Source organism: Syzygium oleosum, unplaced genomic scaffold, assembly GCF_021117445.2.
Source record: "Syzygium oleosum isolate NSW1041296 unplaced genomic scaffold, Sole_v2.1 Sole_v2.13, whole genome shotgun sequence".
NCBI classification, from domain to species: Eukaryota; Viridiplantae; Streptophyta; class Magnoliopsida; order Myrtales; family Myrtaceae; genus Syzygium; species Syzygium oleosum.
In genome coordinates, this window is record NW_026607497.1 from 6,557,479 (window position 1) to 6,580,726 (window position 23,248).

The following is a 23,248-nucleotide window of genomic DNA, read 5'->3' on the forward strand; positions in this document are numbered from 1 at the left end:
AAGGAGGGCATTCAGATGGACCCAGCTAAGGTTGAGGCTATTACAAATTGGGAGATTCCGAAAAATATTCATGAGGTACGTAGCTTTCATGGGCTTGCGTCTTTTTATCGGAGATTTGTTCGGGATTTCAGCACTATTATTGCACCTCTAATGGATTGTCTGAAAGGAAGTAAATTTGTGTGGACTAGGGAGGCAGAAGCTGCCTTTCAATTATTAAAGAAGAAGGTGACTGAAGCACATGTTCTCGTGCTTCCTGACTTTAATGAGATTTTTTAGGTGCATTGTGATGCTTCAGGTGTTGGTATTAGGGGTGTCCTGAGTCAAAAATGTAAACCTGTGGCATTCTTTAGTGAGAAGTTGAATGAGACGAAAAGGAAGTATTCAACTTATGATAAAGAATTTTACGCTATTGTGCGGAGTTTGGAGCATTGGAGGCACTATCTTATTTCGAAAGAGTTTATCTTATTTTCTGATCATGAAGCCTTGAAATACATCAATGGGCAACACAAATTGAACGCAAGGCATGCGAAGTGGGTAGAGTTCCTTCAAGTTTTCAGTTTTTCCATCAAGCATAAAGCGGGAGTGCTAAATAGTGTGGCAGATGCATTGAGCAGAAAACACTCTTTGCTGTCTACGATGCAGGTAAAAGTTCTAGGCTTTGATACTTTTAAAGATTTATACGTTGATGATCCTCATTTTGGGGATATCTGGAGGAAGAGCAAAATGGAGCCTTTTCGGCAATTTCAGATCGTGGAGGGTTACCTATTTAAAGGTAACAGATTGTGTTTCCTCAATGTTCTTTGAGGGAATCTATTATTATTGAGGGACATGCTGGCAGTTTAGCTGGGTACTTTGGCGTGGATAAGACGAAGGCCTTGTTGAGTGAACATTTTTATTGGCCTCGGATGGAGCGTGACGTGACGCGTTTTATAGAGAGGTGCAGGGTATGTCATGTGGCAAAGACCAAGAGTACTAATGCAGGACTGTATATGCCTCTACCAATTCCAGTTGGACCGTGGGAGGATGTCAGTCTTGACTTTGTCTTGGGTTTGCCAAGAACGCAGGGGAGTAAGGATTCAATAATGGTGATTGTTGATAGGTTCTCGAAGATGGCCCACTTTGTTCCGTGTAGCAAGTCCTATGATGCTTCACAGGTTGCTCGATTGTTTCTGCAGGAGATTGTTAAGCTACATGGAATTCCTAAGTCCATAACCTCATATCGTGATGTGAAGTATGTGAGTCACTTTTGGCACACTCTTTGGAGATACATGGGCACAAGTTTGAAGTTTAGTTCATCTCATCATCCTCAGACTGATGGCCAAACAGAAGTTGTCAATCAAATCTTAGGGAATTTGCTGCGGAGTTTGATTGGAGATAATTCGCGACAGTGAGATTTGGCATTGCCTCAGGCAGAATTTGCATATAATAGATCTGAGAACCGAACTACAGGCAAGACTCCTTTTGAGGTGATTTATGGGCGTAATCCAATTACTCCATTGGATCTCACACCGATACCAGTTCTTAAGCAATTTAGTTCGGAAGCTGAAGAACATGCAAACCATATCAAAGAGTTGCATTTCTAGGTCCATAATCAGATCAACAGGCAGAACATGAACTATAAGCAGCGCGTGGATATACGCAAGAAAAGAGTCGTCTTCAAGGAAGGTGATCTAGTTTGGATTCACCTTAGGAAAGAACGATTTCCAGCGGGAAGGTTTGGCAAGCTTCAACCTAGAGCTGATGGACCCTTCAGAGTTTTGGAACGAATTAGTGACAATGCTTACAAGATCGATTTGCCGGGTAAGTATAATGTATCCGAAACTTTTAATGTAGCATATTTGTCATCTTACTACGCTGAAGAGGAAGAAGATCCTGAAGAGATTGACGACAATGAAGGCGAAGTAGATTCGAGGACGAATCTTTCTCTAGCAGGGGAGGATGATGCACCTAAGGGGACCGGTGGACCCGTTATACGATTAGACGAACTGACGGGCTCGAAGTCAACGATCTCGGATTGAGCTCAAATTTGGTCGGCTAAAGCGAAACGGCGTGATGATTAATACACACAGCCGTTGGCTGTGATTAACGATGGATTTTCGCGATTCAGGGTCGTTTAGATGGGTTTTTCTATTATTTTAGTATTTTTATGGGTTAATTTAGTAAAGGGCAGTTTCGTAAATTTACGTTTTGATGTTTACTAATCCTAGTAGGGTTAGGTTTGGGGATATATAAGCTTATTTTATGGTTTCGTTTGAGTAGACTTTGAATATTTTGATTGTTAATCAATTGAGAGAACAATTTGTTCATCGTTATCGTTTCGATTCTACTGTTTAGCCTAATTTCTTTCGTGCTTCGGCATCAGTGAAGGCATTTGTTTTTACATGCACCAATGCTACACGTTCATGGACAAGTTTTATCTTCAGAAAATCACGAAAAATTGCCAAACAATACATGAAACCAGAGAAGAGGTAAAGCTGCGGATATTGTAGTTAACTACGACTGCAGCAGAATAACCAACTTTAAAATATATATATGTGTGTGTGTGTGTGTGTATGCCAATCGAGCTAAAATCAGCAACAAATGATGGGAGCAAGGAAGGATGCTCAACTTTGGAAGCATGAGCATAGGACTATAGTTTTGCTATGAGATTTTCCCTATGTTCTCGTGATACAGATGTGTTCAACATTACTAGAACATTCAATGTAGAGTGTTTACTGAAATGAAGTGGTCAGAAGAGACTATAATTGTGAAATGAGAAAACATCTTTGGTCTATCAAAGACTAGGTGATTCAAGCTCATGTGAATTGGACCAAGTAAGTATCATGACACTGGAATTCCCATGCAGATTACTAGCAAACATTGATACTAGCAAGCATTTGGTTTGTCTGTCTGATGTAAGAGAACATTCAAGCTCTTTTAAAGTGGAAAGGGAATAGTAACTGGAAGATCTTGAACTAAAAGTTGTTCCACTTAGCACATGCGAAAGTAATTCTGTATTTCAGGTTGACAGTTGCAATAGAGGAACAAACTAACTTCCTTGGAAGCAACTCACCAATAAGGTATCCACATAAGCCATGCTTGGACTAATGGATAGGCAATTGGAGAGCCAACTCAGTTGACGGTCAACATATATGACCATGAGCAAACAAAACTAAGCCAAGAGCAAGAGTGCCTCTTGAAATTCCTTCCTTAAATGCAGTCTCCAAAGGCTTTGATCTTGCATGTTATTTGCCTTTTTAAGGCAGAAGCAAAACACTAAAATGTATAAATGAATCTCCACAGAATTCTACGCTTCAATTTTTATGCCTTTTCCTGTGCGGATATGGTTACACCTAAATGAAATCTTTTCTTCCACTAATTCTTCCACTAAATTCCTTCAAATTATCTTGGGCATGAGCATAAGTCATGTACCTTTGCATCATATAATAGACAATCCTTTGGAAGACAGACCGCATATTATCTCATCAGGGAGTTGACACATGGACCACTAACCCGACTACTTTCTCCACCTCTCAATCTCTCTTTTTCCAACGCTTCTTCACTTTTCCCGCTTCTTTATTTAGTAGGGAGTGGGCGTTTAGTGACCCCCCAAAAAAAAAACTTTGGGTTTTATTAGTTAATGGATTTGGGCTTAGCCTGGTTTGATGAATATGAGTCTAGTTTAGTCCGCTGGTTCTAGACTCAGCGCCGCTCGGGTGTCATTTTGCATGTTCATAATTAAGTCCTAAATGTGTCCATCGTTTCCAATCACTTTTAGCATGTTTAGGTTTCGTTTCTGTAATTAAATTGCGGGCTGCGTTCGTTGAATACTTGCTTGTCATTCATCATGGAATGTGATTTGAGTTAATCTCAAGGTCATTGATGATCATTCTGATTGCTCTCGATGGCATGTTACTGTGAGGTTAGTTTTCTAGTCGTTTTAGGTAGAGCGTGATAACCATTCTGGTTCTGTCCAGAACTGATTTTTTGTTCCCAGAATCAGTTTTGGACCAGAAACCCGTTTGGTAACGCAATTTCATTTTTCTATTTCTGGGACAAGTTTTTGTGCCAGAACCGATTCTGAACCAGAAATCAGAACAAAAAAAAGTAGGTTTTCTATTTCTTGAACAAAACTCAGAATCATTTCTGAGAGAAGCCGTTCGTCTTGCTTGTCTCTTCAAAAAACACATCTGTCTCGTCTCCTCTCATCTCTCTGATCAGAAGCCGTTAGTATGTGTAGGCACTATTTTCATGTGAAACTCAGGGTTGTTGCTTCCGCCTTGGTACTGAACGTCGCGGGTCACTTCTGTTTTTTTGGGTGTGAATTGAATTGAGTCGAGCCCCGTTCAGGTGTTGCTTTGATTGCTCATGTTGAAATATTAGCAAGTCGATTTCCTGGCGATGTTGGCATGTTTTTATGTCGATTGTTCAGATGAGTTGTGCATTGTGCACTTCGAATGTTGCTGATTGGAGACGTCTGGGCTTGTTTTACTAAAGTTTTGTCCCGTTTGACTATAATTTAGATGTGTACGAAGGCACGTTAGCATGTAAGTCATCCCTAGTCGATTTTGCATGTTTGAACATCATTTGCATGAGCGGAATGGGCTGACTTGCATACTAAACGTTGCTGTGGGCTGTGGATTGGGCGTGATTTTGAAGTGTATTGTTATGATTGGAGGCTTAATTTCGTAGTTCATCTAGCCACATAGGCATAGGATTCGTGTCATATCATTATAATTTAGTTTAGATTTAGGTAGGTTAGTCTCTTAGAAAAAATTGGAATCGATTTGAACATAACTCATGGAAGTTGTTGTCCTTAGGCTTAATAACAAGGTCATGTAAATTTTTTGTTTGACACTTCATTGAATTTGCTTCCATATGCTTTATTCTTATCGTACCAGTTGTGATTGTCTACTTTATTCTAATTGCGCACTCACGCATGGGCATCTTTTAGTGGCATAGGGTTATAAAATGGGTAAGGATCATGCAAATCACTTAGGCAACTATTCAATCAAGTTAGCGTACCGAAAAGACACTAGTTAAAGAATATGTATTATCAAGTTTCCGACCTCAAATCTCTGATTGCGTAAAAGTGAGGTACCTCCCATTCTTCACTGGACTCCTAGCCGGCCTCAATAGGCTAGTAACGACTCCTAATTAGGTTGGACTTCATAGATAGATCCATTTCAATTGTAATTTTCCAATGTCACGCGAAATAATGGTTTGGGAGAACCCGCGTTGATTGAGGACCGTTAGTTTTCAACTCGACATTATCTCTAAACTTGTCTTCTCGTCTTTGCTCCGCCGAGAGGTTCGCAACAGGTACACCCGTGTCACATTACCCTAAATTAATTTTCATGTTCCAAAAAGTTTCAAACTGATATACTCGTGCCAAGGGGACCCTAGAATTTTGCAATAAGAGTACTTTGAATCTAAACTTCGAAGATGCTTTGAGGTTTGAACCTTAGTACCCATGTTCACTATTGCAGACAAGCATGATAGGTGCAAGACTGCAAGTCAACTATCTAATACCGACCTGCAACTTCAACAGAAATTTGGAACGGGACAATTGACAAATTTAGTGATCCTTAAGAACATATTAAACGGCACATTCAATCATGTAAACCCGAATAAAAAAAAACCATGTAAATCCGGGCTAAATGGGACAGCACTTGATCTTCTTTCCCATGGAGATATAAAAATGGCGTACACTAAGCAAGAAAAGGACATATAGGGGTTATTGATGCAAAGCGAGTTTCTTTCTTGAGAGATCTCTTTCATGTTCATCTAATCAATCGACTCAATGCAGACATCACTCTTAAAAGAAGAAGATGATGACATAATAAAAACGAGCATCCATATGCCGAATTGCATTTCAATCTGACAAGGATTATATTCCTTGATCTACATTGCACATAGTTCAAAGGGACCACTTCCCAACATTTTCATCGGCCTACATGAAATTTGATGGCCTTCCACTTTGGCTTCTTCATCCATTTGCCTCCTCTTCTCTCCATCCTTCTTATTTTTTACGCAAGCTGTTTGGGTCTTCCAATTTCACATGTAACATACGTTATTGAGATTCCAATCACAATTCCAGATGCATAGCCTATCCCGATTGCTTTCCTATCAAACCCGTTACCATGCTCTCTTGTACTATCCTTTTGGAAGAATGATGATGGTGGTGGAGGAGGTTGAGCATCACCGGGGCATGTGTTTCGTAATGGAGTTTCACATAAGCCTTGGTTTCCACGAAATGAGTCACGTGTAAATGTGTTCAGTTGCTTGTCTTGAGGTATGGGGCCTGTAAGTTGGTTCTCTGAGAGGTACAAATACCCAAGGAATGACAAATCTCCCAGTTCTATGGGAACCCTCCTCCCATTAAGCTTGTTCAAAGATAAATGTAGCCATTCAAGGTTAGTCAAATTTCCAAAGGTTGAAGGAATGGAACCCACGAGGTGGTTGTGGGAAAGGTTGAGTCCTACGAGAGAATGAAGATTTCCAATAACACTTGGGATGTTCCCCTGAAAAGAGTTGAGCGATAAGTCGATGGTTGTGAAGATGGTCAAGATCCTCTCTAGTTGAATCTCCTTTCTTTTCATGATCACATTCACGGAAGCTTCATAGAATTTCTTTCCAGCTCTTGCCCACTTTGCCCATTCATCATCCCTCGAAGTTTCGCTATCAAATTGGCTGGTAAAGGACTAGTAAAGTCATTGTTTGAGAGATCCAAAATGTACAACTTGGAAAAGAGATGAGCTACTCTTGGAAAATCTTAAAGACCCTTAAAATTGTTGGACCTCAGATTAAGAACTTTTAGCTCTGGCAATCTTCCCAGCCCTGCGGGGAACTTATCATCTATCTTCTTGTTGCTTAAATCTAGGACTTCCGGGCTTTTGCAATTGACAAGAGATTGTGGCAATGCCCCTTCGAATTGATTGTGACTCAGGTCAAGAGTTCTCAAGCTACTTTGTGGTGAAAATGTTCGAGCGATCGTGCCCGAAAGACTATTCATTCGCAAGTCCAAAACTGATAAACAAATGCTCCAGTATGATAAGCACTGGGGCAAGCTACCGGTTAAGCTATTGTTAGACAAGATGAGGAGTGAAAGGCTGGTGGCATTGTAAATCGATAAAGAGATCTTCCCGATAGTTGATTCTCACTGAGACGTAAATAGACTAGGTTAGTCAAATTATCGAAAGAAAAAAGAATTGGTCCGGTGAGTTGATTTGTACTCAGATGTAACAGGTCCAAAGCCTGAATATTTCCTAACTCATCAGGAATACTACCAGAAAGCTGGTTGAAACTCAATAGCAGCACCTCTAAGTTCATTGGATACCCTAAGGATCCAGGAATCAAACCAGAAAGCTAATTGAGATGGAGGTGCAAATATACTAGGTCAATCAAGTTCTCCAAAGAAGAAGGAATTGGGTCGGTGAGCTGATTTCCACTCAGCTTTAAGTCTTGCATTGCATGAAGATTTCCCATCTCATCAGGAATGTGACCCGAAAGCTAGTTATCATAGAGTAAAAGATGGGTAAGCTCTGTCAAATTGGCGGGATTGAACTGGTAAGATTATTATCGTAAAGTCTCAACGAGCTAAGAAGGTTCGAATTCCCTAGCTCTAGGGGGATGGAACCGTTAAGATTATTAGCAAATAGGTGCAGCTCTCTCGATTTGGTTTAGTTCCCCAGAGTGGAAGGAATTAGTCCTGTCAGGAAGTTGGTGTCCATGTGGAGCACTTTCAAATTTATCATATATCCCATTTCAGGAGGTATAGAACCAGAAAGGGAGTTGTTGTAGACATACAGTCTAGCTAATTTGCTCAAATTACCCAATGAGGAAGGGATGGATCCATGCAACTGATTCAAATACAGCACAACCTCACTAAGCAAATGCAATTGCCCAATTTCTAGGGGAATGGAGCCATTTAGCCCATTGAAAAACAGGTGTAGGACCTCCAATTTCGTTAGACTGCTGATCTCTGTTGGTATTTTACCCAAGAACCGATTGATAGAGAGGTTGAGATAGGTGAGATTGCTCAGAAGATCGATTTGAGGCAGAATGTGGCCGAAGACACTATTTACACTCAGGTCCATGTACATGAGATGAGATAAAGATGAGAATGGGAATTCATCAAGCGTACCTTCGTCATTGGCGCCGATGAGATTTATCCTGATCACGCTTCCGGCTTGATTGCAAGAGATGCCATACCAAGCACATGGACTCACGGTCAAATTGGAACCGGTGGCCTTACGAGGAGAGGGAGTCCACGAAGAGAGGGAAGAAACCGAATGGTTGCCAAGGCTGGACTTCCACTTGAGGAGGGCTTGGGCTTCTGCTGGGGAAGCATGAGCAGGAAGTGGAATGACAAAGATAGTGAAAAGGGCAAGGGCATCCACAAGGCTCATGACCCTCTTGAGTTCTGATGAAGAATCCATGGATTCTTCTTCTTCTACTTCTCCTTCTCTAAGTTGGTTTTTCTTTTCCTGAGGCAATGAGCTATGCTTAAAAAGGTTGTGAATACTCACCTTCCTTGGTGACTTTTCTGACTCGGTCAGTCCCTATTTCGGAATTGAGTCCCACCCACTAAATGAAATCCAGGCAATTTGACAGAGAAGTCTTTAAGGAGACTGATGTAAAGTCCCTATTTCCACAGGATCGAATCGTAATTTGTGCGGCATATCATGCAATTCCAAGTGCGCAAAAGGGTAGTCTTCTCACTCGGCATTCATGAAGCCAAATCATGACGTGGTTGACCCCATTCTTGCATAAACGACAGCTGATGATCTAGCCAAATGCACCGAGAGCACGGTTAAAAAAAATCCGAAGTTCTGATAAAATTGATGATCGCGTTCAAGTACAAGGAGAGGTGTCAAAATGGATCAAAGAACCGCTCTTTAATGGGCCGAGTTGGGTTAGCTAAAATCTAAAGAATGGGTTGTCATGTGCCTTAAAATAAGAACGTCTAATCAGATGTGTTTTAGTGGGTCTGGATTGTACCAACCCACAACCCATGTTGATCAAGCAAGAAAATTGGAAATGAAAGATCATGAATATTTTGGGCCCTTTTGTTTGAACCATTTTGACATACGATAACGTGATTATTTGGGAATTTTGAAGTGCTCAATGGTTCCAATAGAGATATTCCCGCACGTTACGCGGGATAATGATATTGTTGTTGGATTCCGTTCTTTAAGTAAATTTGAGTATATCAAAGTTTAATGACAGCCAATGAAATCTACTCATAATAAGAACTTATTTTCCTTTATTTTTAAGCTTTGCAATTCCTTTTTACTTTAGTTTATTGCGTTTATCATTTTTGTAATAAATTAAATAGTAGGTAGCATTGCATTGCTTTGATTAAAAAATCTAACGATTGAGGGAAAAAAAGCAATCAATGTCAGTATTTTAATGGGGTAAATTACAAAGAATTGGAGCTTGGGTTGAATTGGGTATGACTTGAGTTCGGGGGGTTGAGTATGGGTTGCCAAAATTGTATTACAAAAATATGAGTCAATATGAATTAAATGGGTCAATTTGAGTTTGATCTAATTTCAACCCATGCAAACTTAACCTGGCCCTTTAGTGGGAATAGCACCCGAAAAATCCAAGAGATTATCGATCCTAAAGGGTAGAGAAAACCATAATCAATAATTATATCACAATAAATGTCGTATGGTGTAGCCTAAATTTTCTGAAGATCTATTCTTGATTTAGTTAATGAAAAAGGCGCTTCATTTTTTTTAATCGCTTCTCTCCTCCCGAAAGGACCATAATTTCCAAAGGTACCTCGAGTCCAAACAGAACATAAATGAATATGGGCTCGAGCTGCTAATGAGCTAATCCCGTTTACCTATTCTTAAAAGGCTAGTATTTACTTCATTGGAATAAAACTAAGGCTTAGCAAGGTATCTCTAACTTGAAAGAAATGTGAGCTTTCAGTATGGTCAAATACAACCTATCATTCTGTCATAACTTAGAAAATTTGAGACGATAGTAAATTGAAATTATGGCTCCGTTCGTTTCATGGAAAATAACTTCCAGGAAAATATTTTCCGACGTTCGTTTCACGGAAAATAAACCAGTCATGGAAAACATTTTTCAACAATTGAAAAAAAACCTTCAAAAGTGAGCGAAATGTTTTCCGCTTTTTAGAAAGCGGAAAACATTTTCCATATCTTCTTTTGCCTCATTTTATTTCATATAACACATTTTTCTTTATTTTTATTTCTTTATTGTTTTAAAAATAGAATTTTTTATTATTTTTTCTTTTTTTATTTTCTTCTTCCTCGGCCAATCGCTGGCCACGGCAGCGGCTAGCGACCAGCCCTAAGTGAGCTCGAGCCTCGCCAGGTGTTGGCGAGGCGCTAGCAACCTCTAGCGAGGCTCAAGATCACCTGTGGCCGATCGCCGGCGGCCACTGTGGCCAGCAACCGGCCAAGGAAGAAGAAAAAAAAGAAAGAAAGGTTAAAAAAAAGATTAAAAATAATTAAAAATAAAAATTTCAAATTTTTTTGTAATTTTCCCTAGAAAATCAAATCGGATACCAAATGGTGGAAAATATTTTCAGGTTCATTTTCAAATTTCAGCCGAATATCGGCAAATATTGTCATTTTCCTTGAAAATAGTTTCCTGAAAAACATTTTCCAAAAACATCTTAATTTTTGCGAAACGAACAAAGCCTATATGTTATAGTTAGACACTCGTATTTATTGCTCATAGATCACGGCATATGATGCTAAGTCCCCAACCAACGCCAGGCTGCTTTCCTCATCCATTCATGCCGTACAACAATTTGGAGCACCAGAACCTCCAGCAGATGCATTCAATGAGGGCTTCATGGGGCTCTTTTCGTCCCATCGAATCTTTATAAAACCACCATAATGTCATGCTACGTACTAGCGATTAAATTTCAAGGTAAATCCTTCACTTTCAGATACGAGGAGACCTCGTAAAGAATCTAGAGAAGAGGAAGTAGCGCACGATCGTGGAGTCTGAGCAATCATAAGACCAATAGCGCTATATCTTTTTACAAAATCACTAGTGCCATGTCTTTTCGTCACCGTCGCATGTTAGGATCCCGCAACTAAGGCATCAGCTGTATGTAAGGCCGACGGATCAAACCCATTTTCAAGCAACTTCGTCAAGACCCCAAAAAATAGCACATGGTCGTGGGTTCACTCTTTTTGTGTTGTATGTTCCAATGCCTGTAAATGATGGTTACTGGTGAGAGCTTGGCAGGAGTGATGTCACACTTACCGATCATTCCTAGAACGTTCTAGTTTGTCTCCACTTGGTGGTCTTGCTTCATATCCTCCATTTCCATCCCTTTCGGTAAGTCGTAGTAAAGGGGGTAAAGTCTGCCAAACGGCAATGGTTGAAGGTAGCCGATGGCATGGGTCTTGTGATGAATATAGGAGATTAAGTATATACGTTCAATTTGTTGAGTGCTGGTATGGTGAGCTTTGATTTTGGTTTTGTGTATTCTCGGTTGGTACTGAGGGAGGCGACAGGAAGAAGACAATGGAAGAGAAAAAAAATTAATTAGGCAATGGAAAATGAATGAAAGAAAATAATAAAATGGGTTTAATTAGGCTTAATGAACTTCGGGTTTAATTAGTTAATGAATTTGGGCTTAGCCTGGTTTGATGAAAGTGAGTCTAGTTCAGTCTGCTGGTTCTAGACTTAGTTCCGCTGGGTGTCATTTTGCTTGTTCATAAATTAAGTCCTAATGCGTCCATGGTTTCCATTCACTTTTAGCAAGTTTAGGTATCGTTTCTATAATTAAATTGCGGACTGCGCTCGTTGAATATATTCCTCATGGAGTGTGATTTGAATTCATCTCAAGGTCATTTGATGATCATTCCGATTGCTCTTGATGGCATGTTAATATACGGTTAGGTTTCTAGTCATTTTAGTATTTTCATGGGAAACTCGGGGTTGTTGCTTCTACCTTGGTACTGAACGTTGCGGGTCACTTCTGTGGGCGTGAATTTGAATTGAGTCGAGCCCCGTTCAGGTGTTGCTTTGGTTGCTCATGTTGAAATATTAGCATGTCGATTTCCTGGCAATGTTGGCATGTATTTATGTCGATTGTTTAGATGAGTTGTGGGTTGAGCACTTTGAATGTTGCCGATTGGAGACGTATGGGCTTGTTTTGCGAAAGTTTTGGTCCCATTTGAGTGTATAATTTAGATGTGTACGAAGGCACGTTAGCATGTAATTAATCCGTAGTCGATTTGGCATGGTTGAACATCATTTGCATGAGCGGAATGGGCTTGTTTGCATACTGAACGTTGCTGTGGGCTGTGGATTGGGCGTGATTTTGAAGTGTACTGATGAGATTGGTGGCTTAATTTCGTAGTTCAGTAGCCACATAGGCATAGGATTCGTGTCAAAGCACTCTAGTTAGTTTAGATTTAGATAGGTTAGTCTCTTATAAAAAATTGGATTCGATTTGAACATAGCTCATGGGATTGTTGTTGCCGTGGGGTTTTATAACAAAGCCATGTATATTATTTGTTTGACACTTCATTGAATTTACTTCCATATGCTTTCTTCTTCTCGTACTGGTTGTGATTGTCTACTTTTTTCTAATTGCGCACTAACACATGGACACCGTTTAGTGGCACAGGGTTATAAAATGGATAATGATCATGCGAATCACTTAGGCAACTATTCAATCAAGTTAGGATATCAAAAGAACACTAGTTAGCGAATTAGTCTAATCAAGTCCCTTATCTCAGTTCTGGTTGCGTAAAAGTGAGGTATCTGCCATGCTTCACTTGGCTCCTAGCCGGCCTCACAAGCTAGAGGTGGCTCTAGTTAGGTTGGATTTTATAGATAGATTTATTTCAATTGTAATTTTCCAATATCGCGCAAGGTAACAGTTTGGGAGAACCTGCGTCGATTGAGGACCGCCGGTTTTCAACACAACATTACCTCTAAACTAGTCTTCTCGTCTTCGCCCCACCGGAAGGGTCGCAACAAGTACACTTGTGTCACATTTACCCTAAACTAATTTTTGTATCATGAAAAGTTTCGCACTGATATACCTATGCTACATTTACCCCAAACTAGTTTCACGTTACAAAAAATGCCAAATGTTACACTAGTGCCACATTTACCATAAACTAATTTGTATCACAAAAAATCCCAAATCACCAAAATCTTAGATTGGAAAATTTACTAAAATCTGCTAATTTTACTCAAAGAACTGCCAAAAGTCATATTTTTTATGATTTGAAAATTAGATTGGAGTAAATGTGGCACGAGCATAATAGTTTGGGATTTTTTATGACACAAAAATTAATTTGAGGTAAATGTGACATAAATATAACAGTTTGGGATTTTTTGTGACACGAAAATTAGTTCAGTTAAATGTGGCATGGGTATACTAATTTGGGATTTTTTATGATACTAGCCCTAGAATTTAGAAAAAGTTGCTAATTAACTATGAACTTGATAAATTCATTATGATGTTGGTAACTTATTGACGAGTTAACTCATAAGTAAGTTACAGGTTATTTTTTTTTGTGAACAGTATTTGAAAATTACCAGCAACTTCAAAAATCTGCAAACACGAAAAAATTTCAGTTTATCAGCCTAGGGGACCCTAGAATTTTACGATAAGATTACTTTGAATCTAAACTTCGAAGATGCTTCGAGGTTCGAATTAGTACCCCTGTTCACTATTGCAGAAAAGTATGATAGGTGCAAGACTACCAGTCAACGATCCAATACCAACCTGCAACTTCAACAGAAATGTGTAATGGGACAATGACAAATATAGAAATCATTAAGGACATATTTCAATCAAGTAGCCCCGGGAAAAATGGGCTTCGACAGCTCTTCATCTTTCTTTCTTTTCCATGGAGAAATAAGAATGGTGTGCGCTAAACAAGAAAAGGACATATAGGGTGTTAATGATGCAAAGTGAGTTTTTGAAAGATGTCTTACATGTTCATCTATTCAATCGACTTGATTCAGAAATCGCACTTTAGAAGAAAATGGCAGCATAATAAAAATGAGCATCCATATGCGAAATTGCTTTTCAATCTGATAAAAATTGTATTCCTTGATCTACACTGCACATAGTTCAAAAGGACCACTTCCCGACAATTTTACCGGCCTCCATGAAATTTGATGGCCTTCCACTTTGGCTTCTTCATCAATTTGGCTCTTCTCTCCATGCTTCTCACTTGTCCCACAAGCCATTTGGGTCTTCTAGTTTCAAATGAAATGTACGCTAGGGAGATTCCAATCACGATTCCGGATGCATAGCCTATCCCGATTGCTTTCCTGTCAAACCCACTACTATGCTCTCTTGTACTATACTTTTGGAAGAACAGCTGTGGTGGAGGAAGAGGTTGAGCATCACCAGGGCATGTATTCTCTAATGGAGTTCCACATAAGCCCAGGTTCTCACGAAATGAGTTGCTCGTGAATGTGCTCGATTGCTTGTCTTGAGGTATGGGGCCTGTGAGTTGGTTCTCTGAGAGGTCCAAATACCCAAGGAAGGACAAATCTCCCAGTTCCATAGGAACCCTCCCACTAAGCTTGTTTGAAGATAAATCTAGCCATTCAAGGTTAGTCAAATTTCCAAGGGATGAAGGAATGGGACCCACGAGGTTGTTGTGGGAAAGGTTGAGCCCTATGAGAAAATGAAGATTTCCAATAGAACTCGGGATATTCCCTTCAAAAGAGTTGAGCGATAAGTCGATGGTTACTAAGATGGTCAAGATCCTCACTAGCTGAATCTCCAGTCCTTTCATGATCACTTTCACGGAATCTTCATAGGACCCCCTAAAACCTTCCTGCCTCATGTACAATGATTTGTCTTGCGACTCTTGCCCATTTTGTCCATTCATCATCCCTTGAAGTTTCGCTATCAAATTGGCTGGTAAAGGACCAGTGAAACTGTTGTTCGAGAGGTCCAATATGTGCAACTTGGTAAAGAGATGAGCTACCCTTGGAAAATCCAAACAACCCTTAAAATTGTTGGACCTCAAAGAAAGAACTTTAAGCTCTGGCAGTGTTCCTAGCCATGCGGGGAACTTATCCTCTATCTTATTATTGCTGAAATCTAGAACTTCCAATTTCTTACAATTGACAAGGGATTGTGGCAATGTGCCTTCAAATTGATTTTCACTCAAGTCTAGACTTCTCAAGTACCGTGGCAAAAATGTTCGAGGGATTGTGCCCGAAAGATTATTCATTCGCAAGCCCAAAACCGATAAAAAAGAGTTTGATAAGCACTCGGGTAGGGTACTGGCTAAGCTATTATTAGACAAGACGAGGACTGAGATGAGGGCGGCATTGCATATGGATAAAGGGATCTTTCCCGCTATTTTATTATTTGCGATCGAATAGTACTCTGTGAAGGTTGATGGGAGTGGAAGTGGACCATCAAATTTGTTGTTGGACAAATTAATTGCTAACAATGAGGCATTTGAGAAACCTTCCACTGGCCACCGTCCCGAAAGTTGATTGTCGTTGAGGAGCAATACTTCTAGGTGAGTCAAATCACCCAAAGAAAAAGGAATTGGACCGGTAAGACTATTGTTGTTTAGGTCGAGTTCGAAAAGAATTTTCAATTTCCCAAGTTCTTTTGGAATCTCGCCAACTAAACCGTTGGAAGAAAGATCAAGTAGTTCTAGTTGACTAGCGTTTCCAATCTCTGAAGGCAAGTTACCAGTGATGTTATTTCCAGCAATCCTTAGAGTAGCTAAATGCGCGCAACTTCCCCAGTTTGTTGAGATTTCTCCATAGAACTTGTTGAAACTCATATGGATATAGGTCAAGTTGGGGTAGACACCAAAGCTCTCAGATATGTTTCCAGTGAACTGGTTTTCCGCGAGGCGTAGTCTGACTAAGCTTGTGCAATTTCTCAAGCTTCTAGGGATAGAACCAGTTAAGTTGTTGCCATGCACGGCGAGGAATTGGAGCAACCCACCTCGGCACAAGTTCTCTGGTAAGGAGCCAGTGAGCTGATTTGTACTCAATAGCAGCATCGTAAGCTCCGTCAAATTGCCTAATGTCAGCGGGATTGAACCGGCAAGCTCATTATTAATTAGGCTCAGGTTTGTTAATTTGGGCAAGTTCCCCAAAGTGGAAGGAATCGGTCCTGTCAGGCCGTTAACGGACATCTGGAGCACTAGCAAATTTGTCATATTTCCCATTTCAGGAGGAATAGAACCAGAAAGTTCATTTGTGTTGACGTACAATCTAGCTAATTTGCTCAAATTACCGAACTCCTGTGGTATTTTCCCCGAGAACCGATTCTCAGAGAGGTCAAGATAGGTGAGATTGCTCAGGAGACCAATTTGATGTGGAATGTGGCCGGAGAGATTATTTACACTCAGGTCCATGTACATGAGACGAGACAAAGATGAGAATGAAAATTCGTCAAGCGTACCTTTAACATTGGCACTGGTGAGATTTATCATGATCACGCTCCCGGCCTGATTGCAGGAGATGCCATACCAAGCACACGGACTCATGGTCGAATTATAACCGGTGGCATTACGAAGAGAGAGAGTCCAGGAAGAGAGGGAAGAAACCGAAGGGTTGCCAAGGCTGGACTTCCACTTGAGGAGGGTTTGGGCTTCTGCAGGGGAAGCATCAGCAGGAAGTGGAGTGACAAAGAGAGTGAAAAGGGCAAGGGCAGCCACAAGGCTCATGACCCGCTTGAATATTGATGAAGAACATGAAGAATCCATGGGTTCTTCTTCTCCTCTTTTGGTTCTGATAAGCTGGTTTTTCTTTTCCTGAGGCAATGAGCGATGCTTAAAAAGGTTGTGAAAAGCGAAAACTCACCTTCCTATCATTTTTCCATGACATAACATCGGTTTGTAGGTAGCCCATCTGAAAGCTGACTGGACGACTTTTTGGTTCCTTGGAGACTTTGGAATTTTATCTTTTGGAGTCTTCGTCGGTGACTTTTCTGACGCGGTCTGTCCCTGCGAATTGAGTCCCGCCCATTATTTGGAGGAAAGTGATGTTAAAGTCGAGGTCTTTCGGGATGTGAGTGAACACTCGACTTTCCACACGATCGGACCATAATTTAGGCTACACAATTTGCAATTCAAAGCGCAAAAAGTCATCTCACTTGGCCTTCATGAAGCCAAATCTTGACGCGGTTGACCCCATTCTTGCAGACACGACCGCTGATGATCTATCCAAATGGCCTCGAGAGCACGGTAAAAAAGAAAATCTAACTGTCTACGAAAAAAAAGTGATCGACGTTATTTTTTTTAGTATGCTATTTTCCATATTCGAAGGGAAAAATTGCTAAGAATTGGAGCTTGGGTCGAGTTGCGTATGAATTGGGTCCGAGTGGGATTGAGTACGGATTGTCAAAATTATATTACAAAAATATAGATCGATATGAGTTAAATTGGTCAATTTGAAATGGATCCATTTTCAATCCATCCAAACTTGACACGATCCTTTGCTAGGAATAGCACCAGATAAATCTAAGAGATTATTGATCCTTAAAGGGTAGAGAGAACCATATCAATAATTATATTACAATAAATGTCGCATTACGTAGCCCATAATCTATTAAGATCTATTCTTGATTTAGATGATGACAAAGGCACTTCACATTTTTAATCGCTTCTCTCCTTCCTGAAGGACCATAATTTCCAAACGTACCTCAAATCCAAACACAACAGAATTTATATGAGTTCAAGCTGCTAATGAGCTAATAACCATTGGAGATGACTACTGGATTATGACCAAAAAATGGCAAACGAAGAGTGGAAGATCACACCCGTTCAGTTAAACCTCTCATTGAGATAACACATTCACAATATAATTCCTCTATCACTTATCATCGTCATCACCACTCAAGGTTCTAAAGGTGGCTTTCACGAGACTCGTGTCAAAATGTAGCACTTAGTCTTTGAGATGTACATATCAATAGTACAAGGTCCTAGAAAAAACTCCCACGGGACTCATGTCACGATATAGCACTTAGTTTTTTACTAATTCGTATCGATAGTACAAGATTCGAGAAGTGACTCTAATGTGACTTGCTTCACCATGCAACACTTAGTCCTTAACCAACATATATTTATAGTACAAGGTTCTAGAGATGGCTCCCACGAGACTTATGTCACCATGTAGCATTTTGTCCTAGAGCAAATTCGTATTGATAGTACAATGTTCTAGAAGTAGCTTCCACAAGACTCACGTCACCTAGTACCACTTAGTCCTTGGTATAATATTTTATTTGATTTACAAACCAAGTTCATAAATTAGTTCGTATAACCTTTTGCAATTCGTTTCGTAAATTACATCTCATGCCATTCGCTAGCATTTAGATCAAACTATTTCAAATAATCACAATCAATTCAAATATGTCGAATATCATAAAGGGTAGCAAATGCTCGATCCGGTTTTTCTACAACAAATATGCTATTTAATCCTTACCACTTTCAAAATATGAGTGTCCAAAATTAAAGAATAGATAAGTACCACTCATTTGGGAAAAGTCTAAACTAAATCACGAAAGTTATCTCAAGGCAACGAATTTGAAATCGTATCAATTAAATGAGAAATAATATCATAACTCAAATTAATAACCACCTTAACCAAGAATCAACTCAAGAACGACCAACCATGACGAATAACCTCTAACTTAAATAACAACCTCTCGCACAACGAATGTCCACTCGCGCAATAAACTCCTTGGCAATGTATCTCTCTCTACCGAACTCCAATTCAAGTGTTCTTATGATCAAAAGAAATCCTTGAAAGATATTAAACTTCACCGACTCAAAAGATGCCGACATGTGCAAATTATTGCCAAAAACAAAAATTCGAAACTGAGCAGCAACGCGCGCGAAACTTTAACAATTCATTATGATCAAATCATAACTTGAAATCGACTAATGTAAAATCTCATGACTCCAAAATACTCTAATCAATCATCTAAATAACTCCTAGATTGAATGCAGCAACTCGTAATTCACATAAATCTGAATTTATGCTCTAATTCTAAAAATTTATCCGATTTAAGGAATAAAGTCTTCGAATCATTACTAGGCGCTACGAAATGCGGTTTTGACTCATCAAGGTCTTCAAGGTATGTACGCGTGAACCCTCTTTTGTTTTCTTTTTTCCTTTCTTCCGTTCCCTCTTTAATCTCCTTTATTTTTTTCTCTCGTTTTTCTAAGCCCATCCTTTTTGACTAATCATCTTTTCTTTTACTTTTTTTTTTAAACATAACTGTTACAACTCGGACTAAATGCATTCGAAGCATTTGCCAGGAAGAGGTTGGAGAAGAAAAGTGTGACGTAAAATAAGAAGCTTTATGTTGTGTTTGTGTATGAACACTCTCTAACTTTTCACACATCACCTCCATAAAGTTTGGCTGCATATTCCTTTTCCATTTGCCGTTTCTTGCACTGCATCATAAGTTGAAAGCTTGTCAGTCAAAAAAGGAAAGGGCTGGAAAACTTCCCCATGACCCTTCCCATACGATAAGTTAGAAATTTTAGGTCCAATCATCATCAATAAAAGTCCATAAAGACCATGACTTCCCACGAACCATTGGAACGCTCACTGATCCAAAAATCATCACACATGAAACCCCAAAAGACCTTGACTTCTTGAGTAGGCACATTTCTATTCTATTGCCGGAAGACCTTGACTTCTTCACACTTAAATTGCATATTAAGATACACATGTGAATTGTGTTAAAGAAGTCTCAAATTGGATAATTGATATGGCATGTAGCAGTTAATATATCATAGTTAGCCTAAAACTCAACAATTTAAGCTTTTGAATGAAAGTGGGTCCAACTAAATATGTTGACGAGCTTATACTTGAGCTTTAGCTTGGCTATCTCCCCGGACAAAAGTATTAGGCTTCTGCTGCGCGGTTCTAACAAATAGTATTATAGCCGATAGTAAATTGGTGAATCCACAATCTGTTCCGGTGTTTAGTGGATATGTCAAAGAAGGAATCCAGTGACCAACGCGGTTTTCGAGCGGTGGGCATTGTGGGGTAGCAACGCGGGCCCAATGGAAGACTTCATGGTTCAGTCCGGAGAAAGAGAAGTTATCGCTCAAGTCTAGCTCGGACAAATGAGTTGGCATCCCTATTTGCCCGGGAACATCTTGGCTCAACTGGTTGTTGCTCAAATCCAAGAGGACCAGGTTTGAAGAAAGCCCAATACTCTGCGGGATAGACATGCTTAACCTATTCCTGGACAAATCCAATTTCAGAAGACCAGAAGTCATTTCCTACTTAATTTCAAATTAACCAAATAAGTCAATTTTCCAAATTTTGTAAGAACCTCGCCGACTAAACCATTCGAAGAAAGATCAATTGCCCATAGTTGAGTCACATTTCCAATCTCAGGAGGCAAGCTTCCATTGATGTTATTTCCAGCAATTCTTAGATCACTTGAACGTGTGCAGCTTCCCCAGTTTATTGAGATTTCTCCAGAGATCTTGTTGAAACTCATGTCAATAGAGTCCAAGTTGGGGAAGAGACCTAAGGTCCCAGTTATGTTTCCAGTGAACTAGTTTTCCTGCGAACTCTAACAAGGCTTGTGGAATTTCTCAAACTTATAGGGATAAAACCATTTAAGTTGTTGCCACTTAGCTGTGAGTTTTGGAGAGATCCACCGCGGCACAAGTTCTCTAGTACGGAGCCACTGAACTGGTTGGTATCCAACTGCAGCACCTCCAAGTTCATTAGATACCCCAAGGATCCAGGAGTCAATCCAGACAGCTAATTCTCGCAGAAGAACAAATATAGTAGGTCGGTCAAGTTAACCAAAGAAGAAGGAATTGGGCCAATGATCTGATGTGTACTCAGCTCTATGCCTAACAAGCATAGAGCGGAGATTTCCTATCTCATCAGGAATGTGACCCAAAAGCTTGTTTCCATAGAGATAAAGAAGGGAAAGCTCCATCAAATTGCCTAATGTCGGCGAGATTGAACCGGCATATTATCATCTAAGAAGTTTATTATATGAAGGCTCAACGAGCTAAGAAGTTTTACGTCCCCTAGTTCCAGTGGTATGGAACCTGTAAGCTCATTAGCAAATAGATTCAGCTGTGAAATTTGGTTAAGTTCCCCAAAGTGGAAGGAATTGGTCCTGTGAGGAAGTTGGTGTCCATGTGGAGCCTTTCCAAATCTGTCATATTTTCCCATTTCAGGAGGAATAGAACTAGAAAGGGAATAGTTGTAGACATACTATCGAGTTAGTTTGATCTCCGGCAATATTTTCCCCGAGAACCAATTGAAAAAGAGGCGAGAAAAGTGAGATTGCTCAGGAGACCGATTTGAGGCGGAATGTAGCTGGAGAGATTATTTACACTCAGGCCCATCACAGATGAGAATGGGAATTCGCCAAGCGTGTACATTCGACATCGACGCTGGTGAGACTAATCCCAATCACACTTCCGGCCCGATTGCAGGAGATGCCATACCAAGCGCATGGACTCACGGTCAAATCAGAACCAGTGGCATTACGAGGAGAGGTACGAAGAAACCAAATGGTTCCCAAGACTGGACTTCCACTTGAGGAGGGCCGCAATATTCGAGACAACAGCGAATTCAAAATGTTTGATAAATATAGAACACTCAAATTTGTCGCTCCGAGAGCACAACATATGATGCCAAGGCCACTACCATCGCCAGGCTGTGTTCCTCATCCTATTCCAGCCGTACAACAATATGACACGCCGGAACCTCTAGCAGACGTATTCAAGCAGGGCTTCATAGGGCTCTTCTAGGTCCCATCCTATACTCAATATCACCATGAACCTTCAGGAAACCACTATAATGTCATGCTACATGCTAGCTATTATTTTTCAAGGTAAATCCTTCACCTTCAGAAATGAGAAGACCATCGTAAAGAACTAAGAGAAAAGGAAATAGGGCAATCACGTCGTCTGAACAATTCAAGACCAACATCGCCTCATCTCTTTAAAAAACTAGTAATGCCATGACTTTTCATCACCCAATCACTGCACGTTAGGATCAGCTGAACGTAAAGCCAACAAATGGAACCCATTTTCAAGCAAGTTTGTCAAGACTCGAAAAAAATGCCAAATCGGAACACCCACCGTTCTGAGAATATAAAATCCATACTAAATTCAGGAGCATGATTTCATGAAGAATAAAAAACCATATGGCACTCTTAGCCGACCACCTTTGGAGATAGCTAGTGGATTATGACCCAAAAATATGGCAAACAAAAGTGCAGGATCACACCAGTACAATTAAGTCTCTCATTGTCCATGCACAGTATGTATGATTAATCCGACACACCCCATTGACAAAAGTGTAAAGTGTAGGCAGAGACCGATTGAAAAGTACATTACAAGAAAGACTTTAAATGGACTTCATGAATGCACATTACAGCACAAGAATAAGATCAGAGTATCACAATAACCACCTAAGTCAGAATTGACGGACTAGCTGCCTTCAAAGAAGGAAAACATTATGCACGACTAAACCTAGGATTAATATCTAAATCACCACATGCAACGAAGTCTCTGTCCACCCAATCAAGAGCACCTCAGGAGAAACTAATATTGTTTGTTGAGCAAAAATGACTGTCATGACCTTGCACACTCATCTTTCCTAAATAGGCAACATGAAAAAGCAGAGACATAAGGTCCATATAGTTGCAATAGAGTGGGACAGAAGCAACAAATCCACTCACGTCACTTTACCACTCCATCTATGGACTTCGTGGAGATGCGCTAGGGGAATCGGCAGGACGTTCACTGGGCATATCTCTGTGGAGCTGAGAAACTCTTTCACCATTTCGTACATCAGGACTTTCGAGTGTAGAAGGTCTCTGATTAGGAGAGGGACTCCTCTCATGTTCAGCTTTCCGCGGGCTACGGGATGAACTGAAAATTGGGGAACTCCAATCATATAAAAACTCTCAACAAAAGATGACCAAAAGAGGCATTAAAGGTAAATAAGGAGGGCCCTCACCTTCTGTATGATCCACTCCGACTTCGGTCCTCGTCATCATACTTGGGTGACCTTTGGTTTTTGCGACGGTCAGGACTTGCGCTATAGCTCCTACTCCGGTGACGATAACTCCTTTCCCTGTCTCTGTTCCTGTCACGATCATATCGTCCTCTGCTTCTACTGCGACTTCTCCTCCTGTAATCGCGGTCTCTATATTCGTCTCTGTACCTGAAAATCCATTTTACTATCAGTTGCAGTAGAGAATGAGAGGGAATTACTTGCAACTCTGCAAGATGCAACTACTCATTAAGAT

At 40.2% G+C, this 23,248-nt stretch overlaps 4 protein-coding genes across 11 annotated transcripts in view; all 4 read right to left on the reverse strand.

The window, feature by feature from the left end:
* The window catches only part of LOC115674959 (serine/arginine-rich splicing factor SC35-like), a 35,204-nt gene that overhangs the window by 8,875 nt on the left and 3,081 nt on the right, over positions 1 to 23,248 (reverse strand). For 2 of the 8 annotated variants that reach the window (XM_056317175.1, XM_030597493.2), the window contains 3 exons: positions 22,957 to 23,163; positions 22,686 to 22,868; positions 22,300 to 22,593 (listed from right to left, as the gene is read on the reverse strand). In XM_056317175.1, coding sequence (XP_056173150.1) covers positions 22,529 to 22,593; positions 22,686 to 22,868; positions 22,957 to 23,163 — 455 coding nt within the window. In that variant the 3' untranslated portion in view covers positions 22,300 to 22,528. Of the gene's footprint in view, positions 1 to 22,299; positions 22,869 to 22,956; positions 23,164 to 23,248 lie in introns of those variants that run through there. The other 6 variants (XM_056317176.1, XM_030597494.2, XM_056317177.1 and 3 more) reach the window with 4 other exon arrangements.
* Positions 6,009 to 6,581, reverse strand: LOC115674962 (putative receptor like protein 25). The gene has a single exon (XM_030597498.2). It carries the CDS (start codon positions 6,579 to 6,581, stop codon positions 6,009 to 6,011), a length of 573 nt encoding a protein of 190 aa, XP_030453358.2.
* LOC130139779 (MDIS1-interacting receptor like kinase 2-like) lies at positions 7,662 to 8,420 on the reverse strand. Its single transcript, XM_056317481.1, has one exon. It carries the CDS (start codon positions 8,418 to 8,420, stop codon positions 7,662 to 7,664), a length of 759 nt encoding a protein of 252 aa, XP_056173456.1.
* On the reverse strand, positions 13,933 to 16,771 carry LOC115675119 (receptor like protein 26-like). The gene has a single exon (XM_030597734.2). It carries the CDS (start codon positions 16,701 to 16,703, stop codon positions 14,106 to 14,108), a length of 2,598 nt encoding a protein of 865 aa, XP_030453594.1. The 5' UTR covers positions 16,704 to 16,771; the 3' UTR covers positions 13,933 to 14,105.